The sequence below is a fragment of the Hyla sarda genome, chromosome 12 (assembly GCF_029499605.1).
Source record: "Hyla sarda isolate aHylSar1 chromosome 12, aHylSar1.hap1, whole genome shotgun sequence".
In the NCBI taxonomy this organism is placed as follows: Eukaryota; Metazoa; Chordata; class Amphibia; order Anura; family Hylidae; genus Hyla; species Hyla sarda.
In genome coordinates this window covers 30960118-30976518 of record NC_079200.1, presented here as the reverse complement: position 1 = coordinate 30976518, position 16401 = coordinate 30960118, and the positions used below count along the sequence as shown (strand labels likewise).

The 16401-nt window shown below is 44.5% G+C and overlaps 1 protein-coding gene across 1 annotated transcript in view; it reads left to right on the top strand.

Moving 5' to 3' along the window:
* CALCOCO2 (calcium binding and coiled-coil domain 2) overlaps positions 1 to 16401 on the top strand; it is a 99582-nt gene that overhangs the window by 43155 nt on the left and 40026 nt on the right. The window contains exons 4-9 of the mRNA XM_056548206.1: positions 744 to 886; positions 2078 to 2119; positions 9322 to 9480; positions 10688 to 10773; positions 13948 to 14038; positions 14945 to 15009. Coding sequence (XP_056404181.1) covers positions 744 to 886; positions 2078 to 2119; positions 9322 to 9480; positions 10688 to 10773; positions 13948 to 14038; positions 14945 to 15009 — 586 coding nt within the window. The remainder of the gene's footprint in view (positions 1 to 743; positions 887 to 2077; positions 2120 to 9321; positions 9481 to 10687; positions 10774 to 13947; positions 14039 to 14944; positions 15010 to 16401) is intronic.

Sequence of the window (16401 nt, the reverse complement as noted above, 5' to 3'; positions counted from 1 at the left end):
ATTTCTGATTTAGTGACCATACTAGAGCCTTTATTTCTGATTTAGTGACCATACTAGAGCCTTTATTTCTGATTTAGTGACCATACTAGAGCCTTTATTTCTGATTTAGTGACCATACTAGAGCCTTTATTTCTGATTTAGTGACCATACTAGAGCCTTTATTTCTGATTTAGTGACCATACTAGAGCCTTTGTTTCTGATTTAGTGACCATACTAGAGCCTTTATTTCTGATTTAGTGACCATACTAGAGCCTTTGTTTCTGATTTAGTGACCATACTAGAGCCTTTGTTTCTGATTTAGTGACCATACTAGAGCCTTTATTTCTGATTTAGTGACCATACTAGAGCCTTTGTTTCTGATTTAGTGACCATACTAGAGCCTTTATTTCTCATTTAGTGACCATACTCGAGCCTTTGTTTCTGATTTAGTGACCATACTAGAGCCTTTGTTTCTGATTTAGTGACCATACTAGAGCCTTTATTTCTGATTTAGTGACCATACTAGAGCCTTTATTTCTGATTTAGTGACCATACTAGAGCCTTTATTTCTGATTTAGTGACCATACTAGAGCCTTTATTTCTGATTTAGTGACCATACTAGAGCCTTTATTTCTGATTTAGTGACCATACTCGAGCCTTTATTTCTGATTTAGTGACCATACTAGAGCCTGCTTTTTACATGAGAACTTACACATCAGAAGTCTAGCCACATGACTAAGGGAACCTACTTATCTATTTTTTAGGATATTATCTGCCCAGGGATAATGAGTTCTACCAATTCTGCTATGTGGACCACAATGGAGAAGTCCGAGGAGCCAGCATTCCTTTTCAGTTCTGTCACAACGTCCCAGAAGATGAAAATGATGTCCTTATGGTGACCACTGAGGTCTGATTTTGTCTGTTCTTTTCTTAGTACTGTATTTCAACATTTAAACAAATCCTATGACTAAGATCTAAAGAAGTGAACTAAGGCAGATTATTTAGTATTAGAAGTTTTACAAAATGATGCTTTCATGTTCCTGGGCTATCTGGAATTTGACACCAATGGTCTAACTTTAGAATAAACCATTTGATCAATAGGTGATCTAACCACCTTAGTGCTTCCACCAATCAGCTCAACGACAGGCCAGCCATGACCCTTCTCTACAGTCCCCAATAAAGTGATATAAAGTACATGCATGTGAAGCTACCCATAAGAAATAGATATTAGTGGCAAATCATTAGCTTTAAAGTCAGCTTCACATTATGTCATCCTATGCTGGACCTGTGGGGCCTGTTATTGTGACAGAGCCTGGGCCCACCACAGTAGTCTCTGTTACTCTGGTGACTGGTCTGACTCTGTACCTAGTTTTAGTTAAAGAGAAATGGCTTTTTGTCTGCCTGGTAGTGTGCTCACTTACTAAGCAGACTTCCCCAGCAGGTGCGACGTCACTGATGTCTGCTGGGGGCCGACTTCCGCCCTTAGTTCACCTACACAGGGTGCCTCCAGCTGTTTCACCACTACAACTCCCAGCTTGCTCTGACATCTAATGGCTGTCTGGGCATGCTGGGAGTTGTAGTGGTGAAACAACTGGAGGCACCCTGTGTTGAAAGCAATAACTTTGTTAGGGCCATGGCCGCGGCACTACCCCGCACTACCTCTGTTGAAAACAATAGTTTTGTTAGGGCCGCAGCGCTACCCCGAACCCCGCTCCCCCCCCCCTGTTGAAAACAATAGTTTTGTTAGGGCCGCGGCGCTACCCCGAACCCCGCTACCCCCCCCCCCCCCCTGCTGAAGCCTGACAGGCAGGGAGCGAGTGCAGGCTGAATGAATTAGGACCGATTGCCCCGGCTGGCATCGGTCCAAATTCAAGCTTGACGTCACGCCGGCCTGCAGCCGGCCACTAGGGGTCTCTCTCCTTTCAAAATTAAAATAAACTATTTTAATGGGAAAAAAATGAATGCATTTATATTCGAGGTATGTTGTAGTACATAAGTACTACAACATATATAAAAAAAAAGTTTGGTGACAGTGCCCATTTAAAGATTTTACTAATATGCATTTATATCCTGTCACATTTCTCTTCTATTTTATTAGATGGAGATGATGATGATAAATGAAGAGAATGCAGAACTTAAGGTACAGACATGTCTGCTGTAAATTGAACATGTCACATTGTCATGTATGCCTTTGTGGTGTCCCAGTACAGGTACATTGTGTCAAGGTATTGTAGGCCCTGTCAGATTGAGACCTCCAGTGTCCTGGGGGCTCCCCTGCAGGGACTCAACCATTTCTAATGTGTATTTGCACTGTTATAACTTAATAATCAGTTATTAGGTATCTGTAGCTTTAACTATGTTACCTAGCAACCTCATGCCTAGTCAGGGTATGTGAGAGTGGAGGACTGAGGGCTAGACTAAACTTTTGTGTAAGGTATTTTGTTATTACTTGTATGTAACTTTATTGTTAATCTCAAAGGAGAGACAGACAACTCTATGATCCACAGCTGCCTGGCCAATGGGCTTTAGTTTAGCTTTCCCTCATAAGGGGTGGCATTTCCTGTGTAGTTCAGTTCGGGGGTCAGCAGTTCTGGTGTGTAGTTCAGTTCTGGAGAGTTCAGGGGTCTGCACAGTTCAGAGGTGGAGTTCAGAAGGATTCAGAGTTCAAGTGTGGAGAGAAGCTGAGAGAGGTGGAGTGCAGAAGAGTTCAGAGTTCAGGTGTGGAGGGAAGTTGAGTTCAGAGTGAAGAATCATCAACTCATTTCAGTCAGAGTACAGAGTGGAGAGATATCAAGCCTTTACTTCAGCCTTGATCAGAGGATTCTTAAAGGACAATTCATTATCTTCCGGCGAAAAGCCACAAATCTACCGACACTTCAGTAAGTGACTTTAATCTCAAGCCTAATATAGCGCAGAGCTAAAACTCCTAGTCCGGCCGTAAGAGCCAAGCATATATGCAATATCAAGTCCAGGCACTGCAAGCTGTGTGGTCCTTTAGAGACTGTCTGTTAACCCTTTGGGAGACTTTGGTTGAGCGCTGTGAAGATTGTACCACCTATCTTCAAGTTAGTAAAGCCTCCGTTAAACTGCAACCTAGTGTGGAGTCAATTCTTTCCTTGCTAGCCTGTGGGGAGACGGAGTTCCCCGGACCTGTAGTACCCCGGGAGATACCAAGACTACAGTGGCGTCACGTGACATTAAGGGTTAATGCCATCCGACCCTGGGTTCATAACCCCCCCAAGAACCAAGTAGCTAACCCCAGCGTAGCGGTGGCTGCGGACCTCACCCGTGGCCACCACACCTTATTTATACAGTATATTTATATCACTGTTGATGCCTATGAAGAGTTTTGGACTTCTTCTATGTGTGGTCAGTGTTCTTATCATTGGACCCTATCCCTCCTGACGTGAACTACACTACTTAGTGTGAGCTGCTCACTCAGATGACTAGATGGTCATGAATAGTATGTCCATGGAGGGCTTCAGATAGGGCTTCACTGCTCTGCTGTGCCTATGTGCGCCCAATGGGGTGCCAATGGCCCTTAATGTGTTCAGAAATTGCCTAGTTCTCTGAATGTTCAGTCTATCTGGGTATTATCACAGGAAACACTACCTATAAATAGATTCCTGTGTAAGGCCGATAGACGATAACTTATACCGATATTCCGGTATGAGTTATCGGCAGTGGCGTTGCTAGGGTTGGTGTCACCCGGTGCGGTAGAAAATGGTGTCACCCCCATACCTACCCCCTCCCCCCAGTAAGTTTTTAGCCTGTTGTGACAGACACCACTGTTGTAGCGCATTGTGAGAAATTCCAGTATAATAATCAGATATACCAGTTGCCACAGAATAGGAAAGTGTTAAAGAAGTTTTCACCATTTATATATACAGCTCCCAGAATTACTTAAAGGGGTACACCACTGGAAAACATTTACTTTTATATCAACTGGTGCCAGAAAGTTAAACAGATTTTTAAATTACTTCTATTTAAAATCTTAATACTTACAGTACTTATAAGCTGGTGTATGCTCCACAGGAAGTTGTGTAGTTCTTTCCAGTCTGACCACAGTGCTATTTGCTGACACCTCTGTCCATGTCAGGAACTGTCCAGAGCAGGATAGGTTTGCTATGGGGATTTGATCCTACTATGGACAGTTCTTGACATGAACAGAGGTGTCAGCACAGAGCACTGTGGTCAGACAGAAAAGAAATTAAAAAATAAAATAACTTCCTGTGAATCGCTTATACAGCAGCTAATAAGTACTGGAAGGATTAAGATTTTTAAATAGAAGTAATTTACAAATCTGTTTAACTTTGTAGCACCAGCTGATTAAAAAAAATGTTTTCCAGTAGAGTACCCCTTTGAGCAGTGGTGAGGTTATGCTGGGAGTTGTAGTTTCACTGACCTAACTGTAGAACTGACAAGTGACTACAGCTCTGATGTAGAGAGGAGAATGTACAATGGTATCAGTGACTACAGGTGACATCTTCTCTATAGTGAGGAGAATACACAATGACATCAGTGACTACAGGTGACGTCTTCTCTAAAGTGAGGAGAATACACAATGATATCAGTGATTACAGGTGACGTCTTCTCTATAGTGAGGAGAATACACAATGATATCAGTGATTACAGGTGACCTCTTCTCTATAGTGAGGAGAATACACAATGATATCAGTGACTACAGGTGACATCTTCTCTATAGTGAGGAGAATACACAATGATATCAGTGACTACAGGTGGCGTCTTCTTTATAGTGAGGAGAATACACAATGATATCAGTGACTACAGGTGATGTCTTCTCTATAGTGAGGAGAATACACAATGATATCAGTGACTACAGGTGACGTCTTCTCTAAAGTGAGGAGAATACACAATGATATCAGTGATTACAGGTGACGTCTTCTCTATAGTGAGGAGAATACACAATGATATCAGTGATTACAGGTGACCTCTTCTCTATAGTGAGGAGAATACACAATGATATCAGTGACTACAGGTGACGTCTTCTCTACAGTGAGGAGAATACACAATGATATCAGTGACTACAGGTGACGTCTTCTCTATAGTGAGGAGAATACACAATGATATCAGTGATTACAGGTGACGTCTTCTCTATAGTGAGGAGAATACACAATGATATCAGTGACTACAGGTGATTTCTTCTCTATAGTGAGGAGAATACACAATGATATCAGTGACTACAGGTGACGTCTTCTCTATAGTGAGGAGAATGTACAATGATATCAGTGATTACAGGTGACGTCTTCTCTATAGTGAGGACAATACACAATGATATCAGTGACTACAGGTGACGTCTTCTCTATACAGTAGTCTTCCCTTATCTAATTCAGATGGTACATACCGCCAGGACTTGTTCCAGCTAAAACTTCTCTCTGCAGAATGTGACGCCCAGACGTCTCCTCACTATGTCAGCACATTCTCATCCTCTATATGAAAACAAGTATTATTATAAACCTGCCAGACACTGTATCCTCTAAATATAATACTACTATACACTATACTCTTTGATTATAAACCTTCCATACACCAGACCCTCTGAATATAAATCTGCAACATACTGTACCCCTGAATATAATACCGCCACACACTGCACCCTCTGAATATAAATCTGCCACACACTGTACCCTCTGAATATAAATCTGCCACATACTGTACCCCTGAATATAATACCGCCACACACTGTACCCTCTGAATATAAATCTGCCACACACTGTACCCACTGAATATAATACACCACACACTGTACCCACTGAATATAATACTACCACATACTGTACCCTCTGAATATAATACTACCACAAACTGCGCCCTCTGAATATAAATCTGCCACATACTGTACCCTCTGAATATAAATCTGCCACATACTGTACCCTCTGAATATAAATCTGCCACATACTGTACCCCTGAATATAAATCTGCCACATACTGTACCCCTGAATATAAATCTGCCACATACTGTACCCCTGAATATAATACCGCCACATACTGTACCCTCTGAATATAATACTACCACCCACTGCGCCCTCTGAATATAATACTTAGAGATGAGCAAACTACAGTAAATTCAACTCGTCACAAACTTCTCTGCTCAGCAGTTGATAACTTTTCCTGCATAAATTAGTTCAGCTTTCAGCTGCTCCCGTGGGCTGGAAAAGGTGGATACAGTCCTAGGAGACTCTTTCCTAGGACTGTATCCACCTTTTCCAGCCCACCGGAGCACCTGAAGGCTGATCTAATTTACGCAGGATAAGACATCAACTGCCGAGCCGAGAAGTTCGTGACGAATCGAATTTACTGTAAGTTCGCTCATTTCTAATAATACTACCACAAACTGCGCCCTCTCAATATAATACTACCACAAACTGCGCCCTCTCAATATAATACTACCACCCACTGCGCCCTCTGAATATAATACTACCACCCACTGCGCCCTCTGAATATAATACTACCACAAACTGTGCCCTCTGAATGTAACGTTGCCATACAGTGCACCCTCTGATTATAATACCACAACCGTAGTAACACCCCTCAACATCCGTTAGCTGATGCTATTACCACGGGAGGGGGGTATTGGTGGTGTTGCTAGTGGATGATGAGGGTGCTACTACTGGGGGGGTGTTGCTGGAGGATGATGAGGCTGCTACTAGCCATCCCCCCTGGCAGTATCACCCCCATCATCCATCGGCAGGATCATCATCCACCATCAGGATCTGCTGATGGAGGTGCTGCTGGGGGGGGGGGGGGGTGTTGCTGGTGGATGATGAGGGTGCTACTGCCAGGGGGGGAGCATTAGGTAGGCAGCAGTTCCCCCACATTAGGTAGGTCGCAGTTTCCCCACATTAGGTAGCATCTATTCCCCACATTAGGCATAGATTTCCCACATTTGGTACCAGTTCCCCCACATTAGGTAGGTACCAGTTACCCCACATTAGGTAGCAATTTCCCCACATTAGGTAGCACAGATTCCCCACATTAGGTAGCAATTTCCCCACATTAGGTAGCACAGATTCCCCACATTCGGTAGCACAGATTCCCCACATAAGGTAGCACAGATTCCCCACATAAGGTAGCATAGACTCCCCACATTTGGTAGCACAGATTCCCCACATTAGGTAGCATAGACTCCCCACATTAGGTAGCATAGACTCCCCACATTTGGTAGTAGTTTCCCCACATTAGGCCACAGGTTCCCTTGCAGGTTCCCCACAATGGGTCAAAGTCTCCCCACAATAGATTACACACACACACAAAAACACATACAACACAGAGAGACACACACACACAAACAAACACACAGTCAGAGAGACACACACTCACAGACAGACACACACACACACACAGAGTCACAGTCACACACACACAGAGTCACACAAACACACAGTCACACACACACTCAGAGAGTCACACAAACACACACAGTCTCACACACAGAGTCACACACACACAGAGTCACATACACACAGTCACACACACAAACATAGATAGAGACAGAAAGAGAGGCAGACAGACACACTCACCCATCCAGCGCAGCGCTCCTTCTCACCGGGCGCCGTGCGAGTGACGTAACTGACGTCCTCCTGCGCGGCCATGCGGTGTGACGTCAGGCCGGCGCAGACGTGGGAGCGGAGGCCGGGCACAATGCTGGTGAAGGTGAGGGGGGGGGGGGGTGTGATGACGGACGGGCGCACAGTGCAGGTGAAAGAGGGGGGTTGCTGACGGACGGGCGCACCGCACACACAGCGCGCTGGGGGGGGGGGGGTATGCTGACGGATGGGAGGCCGGTCGGGCACAGATGGGGGGGGGGTGTCTGTGTAGCTGGGGAGGGAGGGGGGGGCGGGGGCTGCGGAGCGTCTTGGTGTCACCCCATTAGGTTGGTGTCACCCCCCGCACCCGGGTCGCAACACCACTGGTTATCGGCTATTTCTCCACCCCCCCGGCCCCGAAGAAGCGGCTGCAGATCATTGATTTAAAGCGGGCGCTTTAAATCAATGAACTGCAGCGGCTTTTGCGGGGCCAGAGACCATCGCCACCCGCTTCTCTCCCCCTGCTGGTCCTTATTCCAACCACCACCGCTGCCCCATTGCCTCCCCGAACAGGACGCTGCAGGAACCAGAAGTAGCGCGGACCCCGGGAACAGGCAATTATAAAACCGGGGATGGGGGGAGGCAATGGGGCAGCGGCGGTCTCTGGCCGGGGAGGTGCATGGGGGGTGGGGCATAGGTGGGGTGCGGTGCGGTGGGGTGTGCGGTGCGGGGGGCGGGGCATTATCGGATTATCGGCAAGGTAATTGCAGATACCGATAATGTCCAAAATCGTGATTATCGGCCAAACCGATAATCGGTCAATCCCTACACTATAAGACTAGTAGCCTATAGAAGACAAACCGATTTGTGTATTTCAATTCACATCTGGAAATGTTTGGATAGGTTCAACATTTCTCAATCTTCTGAATTTTATCCATGATCTCTGTTCTTAGCTAAACCAACCTCTCTTTTGGAAGCAATTTCTTACTAAAGCACCTCACAGAATGAGATGGGTTCGTATTACAGAACCCATAGGCACTCTTTGTGCCACAGTACAGGGTTCTTGCCTGCGGCTATGCTGTGTGCATGGACTCTAAGTATTATCCTCACAGCTATACAGAAGGAAACAATATTTTATTTGCCTTAGTATCATAAGAGACAGAAGCTTTAGTTCACGCTGCATCAAAACAGGTACATTGTGCCTCAAGGACCATTTTACTATTTTTTATGTTGTGATTCAAATCATAATTTTGCATTAATACACGTTATGAAAATTATCTTTAAGAATCTTAAAGGGGTACTCCGCTGCTCAGCGTTTGGAACAAACTGTTCCAAACGCTGGAGCCGGGAGCTCATGACGTCATAGCCCCGCCCCCTCATGACATCACGCACCGCCTCCTCAATGCAAGTCTATGGGAGGGGGCGTGACGGCTGTCACTCCCCCTCCCATAGACTTGCATTGAGGGGGCGGGATGGGACGTCATGAGGGGACGGGGCTATGGCATCATGCGCTCTCGGCGCCGGCTCCAGCGCTCTCAACAGTTTGTTCCAAACGCTGAGCAGCGGAGTACCCCTTTAAGGGTATATTGACATGTAGAGCATCCTGCGCATATTTGATGCTGCAGATTTGAAGCTGCATTAAGTTATTTAGTTTACAGAGAAATCTGCAGCATAAAATCTGCTTTAAATACTGTATGTATCAATACACCCTAAGGGTCAGTTCACACGCCTTATTTTTGCAAAAAATAAGGACTTGTGTACTTACTCTAATACAACTTTGTGATGTCTCTTGTAGAAAGCAGTAGAGAAGCTAACAGAGGAGAAATCCCTTCTGCAAGAAAAAGTATCCTCTCTGCAAAATGAAAACCAGGCCCAGGCTGAAAAGATCCAGAATCTCCAAGATGATCTACGGAGACCTACAGAGACGACACAGAGGCTGGAGACTGAAAATATGGTAGTTTTTTGTGTTCCAAAAATCACAGTGTAAATTAAAGGGGTTCTCCCACCGTGGACTATCCATTTTGTTAGAGGACTTCCGCAACAATATAGTTCATAGTAACATAGTTCATAAGTTTGAAAAAAGACGAGAGTCCATCAAGTTCAATCTATATCCCTACTGTGTCCCTACTGGGACCCCCACGTGATCTCTGTGCAGCACCCCCTGGGTTTCCGCAGCCGGAGACATGACGTCATGCCACGAACCATCCATTCATGTCTATGGGAGGGGGCATGTAGAACGCCGGTTGCATCACGGGTGCGGCATGGAGATCACGGGGGGTCCCAGCAACAGTACCCCATGATAGGGGATAAAATATCTCCGAGCGGAGTACCCCTTTAAGAAACTTCCCCCCATCTGAGCTAGTGCGTCTAAGTGGGGACAAGGGGAGCCAGGCAGAGAGGCCCCTTCTTTTGTATGTGTAATAAAAAGAAGGGGTGTAAATATCTGTAGAAGAGCGATATTTGTCCCCTGCTGGGCATGGGACATGAGGGAGTAAAAGGTTTGTCATGTAGCGTTTGAACCAACAAAGGGGGATTTGGTGGATGGTAGTGATGGTAGCAGCAGGGGCCATATTCGAATTCGCTATAATTCGCGAATATATTGACGATTATTCATCCTATTTTCTAGAAATTCGCATATTCGCTGTTCATTCACACAGCGAGGGGGGGTGGGATAGAGCGGGGTGCGGCACTTCCGTAATTGTAGAGCGGGTTGCGCGGTGGCCGTGGGGGGGGGCAGGGGATAGAGTTGGTTGCGGCCGTAGCAAAGATATATTGTTTTCACCACAGGGTGCCTCCAGTTGTTTCCCCACTACAACTCCCAGCATGCCCTGACAGCCAATAGATGTCAGGGCAAGCTGGGAGTTGTAGTGGTAAAACAGCTGGAGGCACCCTGTGTAGATGAACATGAACTAAGGGCAGAAGTGTCGGCTCCAGTAGGCATCAGTAACGTTGTGCCTGCTGGGGAAGTCTGCCTGGAAGTGAGCGCACTACCAGGCAGACAAAAAGCCATTTTTAATATAGTAAAAAAAAAATTAAAGGCAGGGGAGGGGGTTAGGGATAGATTGACAATAGGCAGGGACAGAAAGAAAAAAAAAAGGATGGTGGGAGCTACTCTTTAAGCACAAAAAGGATGTTAATAATTATTGTTTTTATACCTGAAGGAGCTGACTGTCCAAGTCAAGAATCTTGAGCATGAGAAGGAGATGATGAGCGAAACTATTCAATCCTTAAACATCGACCTGCAAATGTGAGTGAGTTTATTTTATAGGTGCACATAGCTCCCCAATGATCCCCTTAACCCCTTAAAGGGGTATTCCAGGCAAAACCTTTTATATATATATATATATATATATATATATATATATATATATATATCAACTGGCTCCGGAAAGTTAAACAGATTTGTAAATTACTTCTATTAAAAAATCTTAATCCTTCCAATAGTTATTAGCTTCTGAAGTTTTCTGTCTAACTGCTCAATGACGATGTCACGTCCTGTGCATGATGGGAGAATATGCCCATAGGAACTGTACAGCTCCCGGGACGTGAGTTATCAGAGAGCAGTTAGACAGAAAACAACAACTCAACTTCAGAAGCTAATAACTATTGGAAGGATTAAGATTTTTTAATAGAAGTCATTTACCAATCTGTTTAACTTTCCGGAGCCAGTTGATATATAAAAAAAATTTTTTGGCCTGGAATACCCCTTTAAGGACGCAGCCCATTTGGGCCTTAAGGATGCAAACAATTTTATTTTTACGTTTTAGTTTTTTCCTCCTCGCCTTCAAAAAATCATAACTCTTTTATATTTTCATCCAAAGACAAGTATGAGGGCTTGTTTTTTGCATGACCAGTTGTCCGTTGTAATGCCATAACTCACTTTACCATAAAATGTATGGCGCAACCAAAAAAATACTATTTGTGTGGGGAAATTAAAAAGAAAACCGCAATTTTGCTAATTTTGGAAGGTTTAGTTTTCACACCGTACAATTTACGGTAAAAATGACATGTGTTATAATTTTTTTGGGTCAATATGATTAAAATGATACCCATGATAACATACTTTTCTATTACTGTTGTGCTTAAAAAAAATCAAACTTTTTAGCCAAATTAGTGCGTTTAAAATCCCCCTATTTTGAAGACCTATAACTTTTTCATTTTTCTGTATAAGCGGTGGTATGAGGGCTCATTTTTTGCACCGTGATCTGTACTTTTTATTTCTACCATATTTGCTTATATAAAACTTTTAATACATTTCTTATAAATTTTTTTGGGAATAAAATGTTGTAAAAAAAAGCAGCTATTTTGAACTTTTTTTTTTTTGCGTTCACGCCGTTCACCGTACAGTATCATTAACATTTAATTTTAATAGTTCAGATATTTACGCATGCGGTGATACCAAATATGTATATAAAAAAAAAAAGTAACACTTTTTGGGGGTGAAATAGGGCAAATGGGACAATTTAAGTTTTTATTGGGGAAGGGGGTTTTTCACATTTTTTTTACTTTATTTTATTAACTTTTTTTTACTTTTATTTTTACACTTTAATAGTCCCCATAGGGGACTATTTATAGCAATCATTCGATTGCTAATCCTGTTCAGTGCTATGTATAGGACACAGCACTGATCAGGGTTATTGGGGTTATCTGCGGGAAGGCAGATCAGAGCAGAAGACTCCCGGAAAACAGCGGAGCAAGGTGAGGGGACCTATGGCTGCTGTGCTGGATGATCGGATCGCCGCAGCAGCGCTGCAGGCGATCCGATCATCCATTTAAGTGACCACGATGCTGCAGATGCCGTGATCTGTATTGATCACGGCATCTGAGGGGTTAATGGCGGACATCCGCGGGATCGCGGGTGTCCGCCATTCCCGGCGAGGCCCTGGCTGTGATCTACAGCCGGGACCTGCCGTGCATGATCCGGGCATCGCTCCGATGCCCGCGGTTATGATTAGGACGTAAATGTACGTCCTGGTGCGTTAAGTACCACGTCACCAGGACATACATTTACTTCCTTCGTCGTTAAGGGGTTAAAGGGGTTATCCAGGAAAAAACTTTATATATATATATATATATATATATATATATATATATATATATATATTAACTGGCTCCAGAAAGTTAAACAGATTTGTAAATGACTTCTATTAAAAAATCTTAATCCTTTCAGTACTTATGAGCTGCTGAAGTTGAGTTGTTCTTTTCTGTCTACGTTCTCTCTGATGAAACCTGTCTCGGGAACTGTCCAGAGTAGAAGCAAATCTCCAGAGGAAACCTCTTCTACTCTGTGCAGTTCTTGAGACAAGCAGAGATGTCAGCAGAGAGCACTGTTGCCAGACAGAAAACAACAACTCAACTTCAGCAGCTGATAATTATCGGAAGGATTAAGATTTTTTAATAGAAGCAATTTAAAAATCTGTTTAGCTTTCTGTAGGATAGGGGATAAGATGTCAGATTGCAGGTGACCCTCTGCTGGGACCCCTGCGATCTCTGTGCAGCACCCAGTGTTCGTATAGAACAATGGGGGGGGGGGGGTCCGGCTGGGGTCGTGACGTCACGGCCACGTCCCTCCTGACATAAGCCCCGCCCCCTCCCATAGACTTGCATTGAGGGGGGGGGTGGCGTGACATCACGAGGGTCATGGGCGTGATGTCACGACCTCCCCGCCGCCCGCTCCTGTGTTCGGAACAAAATGTTTTGAATGCTGATGCAGCGGAGTACCCCTTTGAGTTGAAATGAATGACAAGCACTACTAAAGTAACTTTTAATGTATAGGTGCACACCACGTTTTTGCAATACAGTTCCTGTATCAGGTTTTTGATGAAAAACGGATTCCTCAAAACCGGACGAAACTGTATCAAAACGTGTGTACAAATTTTAACCCATATACGGTTGAAAACCGTATAGAGTTTGAAAAAGGATGTCCGGTTGCATCCGTTTGAAAAGTAAAAGATGTATACGTTTTTTACTTTTCACTCCATTTTGAATAAAGCTTCACTTGTTTGATTAAAATTCAAGAAAAAAAACCTGTGCAAAGTCAAAAACTGTATGGTGAAAACCGGATGGAACCGTACGCACATACAGTTCTGTACGGTCCCCATTGACTCCTATGTTTAAAAAAAACATACAGTTTAATACAGTTTTTCACCCGGACCAAAAAATGTGGTAGACTATGGTTTTGGGACACAACCGGAGGATGCGTTTGACATACGGTTTACAATGTTAAGTCAATGCATACGGTTTTCTATACAGTTCCATACGGTTTTTAACTTGAAACCGTATACGGGAACTGTATAGCAAAAACGTGGTGTGCGTGCACCCTAATGATACACCAGTCCAGACCCATAACCATGTGTGATAAAACATGTTACATCAGATGGACTTTACCTTTACTACAACATTTTCTTATACATCTTGACAGGCTTAGGAACCAAGAGGAGAAACTGCTCTCAGAAATAAAGGAGATGGAGACGTTCAAGCACAACATACAGGAAGAAAAGAAGCTTTATCAGGTCAGCACAAACTGAACAAATAAGGGCAACACTAACAAATTGGAGGTTTAGGCTGATGCTGAAGGCATTTACCGGTTTTGTTATATGGAGGTTAAAGGCATTTTTTCGTTTTCGTGATATAATGCCGTGGTTTAATACCCTATATAGGGGGAGATTTATCAAAACCTGTGCAGAGGAAAAGTTGCTGAGTTGCCCATAGCAACCAATCAGCTCGCTTCTTTCATTTTTAACAAGGGCTCTGCAAAATGAAAGAAGCTATGTGATTGGTTGCTATGAGCAACTGGGCAACTTTTCCTCTGCACAGGTTTTGATAAATCTCCCCCTATGACCTTTCCTCATGGTTTTCAAGATCTCTGTCTGGGTTGTCTGAGTTAACATGCAAGTCTATGGGACTTCCTGTACATCTCCTGATCGTGTTACTCTCATGCTACAGAGATTTTCCAGGACTTTTAAACATACTGCCGACTGTCCAGCAGAAAGGTGCCGAGATTAATTAGTGGAGGGGACAGGATATGAGGCTGCAATATGTGGTCGGTATATGAGGACAGGATCTAAATCAGAATATGAGGTCGGCAGATAAGGACGGGCTATGAGGATGGAATATGAGGTCTAAATATAAGAATGGAATATGGGATCGAAATATTAGGACGGGATATAAGGTTAGAATGTGAGGACAGAATATGAGGTCGGCAGATAAGGACGGGCTATGAGGATGGAATATGAGGTCTAAATATAAGAATGGAATATGGGATCGAAATATTAGGACGGGATATAAGGTTAGAATTTGAGGACAGAATATGAGGTCCAGGATATGAGGATGGGATATAAGGACAAGATCCTAGTAAAACTTTTCCATAACTGACTGCATTGTTTCTAGTTAATATTCATTATGTCTTCTATTTACAGAACCTGCAAACCCGCATAGAGTCTCTCGATGAGGAAAGAGAAAAGCTGGGGTCAGAGCTGAGACGGTATGTGAACACAAGTATATACACTGCTCAAAAAAATAAAGGGAACACTTAAACAACACAATGTAACTCCAAGTCAATGACACTTCTGTGAAATCACAATGTACGCTCAGGAAGCAACATTGATTGACAATCAATTTCACATGCTGCTGTGCAAATGGAAAAGACAACAGGGGGAAATTATAGGCAATTAGCAAGACACCCCCCCCCCCCCCCCAATAAAGGAGGGGTTCTGCAGGTGGTGACCACAGAGCACTTCTCAGTTCCTATGCTTCCTGGCTGATGTTTTGGTTACTTTTGAATGCTGGCGGTGCTTTCCCTCTAGTGGTAGCATGAGACGGAGTCTACAACCCACACAAGTGGCTCAGGAAGTGCAGCTCATCCAGGATGGCACATCAATGCGAGCTGTGGCAAGAAGGTTTGCTGTGTCTGTCAGCGTAGTGTCCAGAGCATGGGGGCGCTACCAGGAGACAGCTCAGTACATCAGGAGCCATGGAGGAGGCCGTAGGAGGGCAACAACTCAGCAGCAGGACTACTACATCTGTCTTCGTGCAAGGAGGAGCACTGCCAGAGCCCTGCAAAATGACCTCCAGCAGGCCACAAATGTGCATGCGTCCACTCAAAACGGTCAGAAACAGACTCAATGAGGGTGGGATGAGGGCCCGACGTCCACAGGTGGGGGTTGTACTTACAGCCCAACACCGTGCAAGATGTTTGGCATTTGCCAGAGAACACCAAGATTGGCAAATTCGACATTGGCGCCCTGTGCTCTTCACAGATAAAAGCAGGTTCACACTGAGCACATGTGACAGATGTGACATAGTCTGGAGATGCCGTGGAGAATGTTCTGCTGCCTGCAACATCCTCCAGCATGACCGGTTTGGCGGTGGGTCAGTAATGGTGTGGGGTGGCATTTCTTTAGGGGGGCCACACAGCCCTCCATGTGCTTGCCAGAGGTAGCCTGACTGCCATTAGGTACCGAGATGAGATCCTCAGACCCCTTGTGAGTCCATATGCTGGTGCGGTTGGCCCCTGGTTCCACCTAATGCAAGACAATGCTAGACCTCATGTGACTGGAGTGTGTCAGCAGTTCCTGCAAGAGGAAGGCATTGATGCTATGGACTGGCCGCCCGTTCCCCAGACCTGAATCCGATTGAGCACATCTGGGACATCATGTCTCGCTCCATCCACCAACGCCACGTTGCACCACAGACTGTCCTGGAGTTGGTGGATGCTTTAGTCCAGGTCTGGGAGGACATCCCTCAGGAGACCATCCTCCACCTCATCAGGAGAATGCCCAGTCGTTGTAGGGAGGTCATACGGGCACGTGGAGGCCACACACACTACTGAGCCTCATTTTGACTTGTTTTAAGGACATTACATAAAGTTGGATCA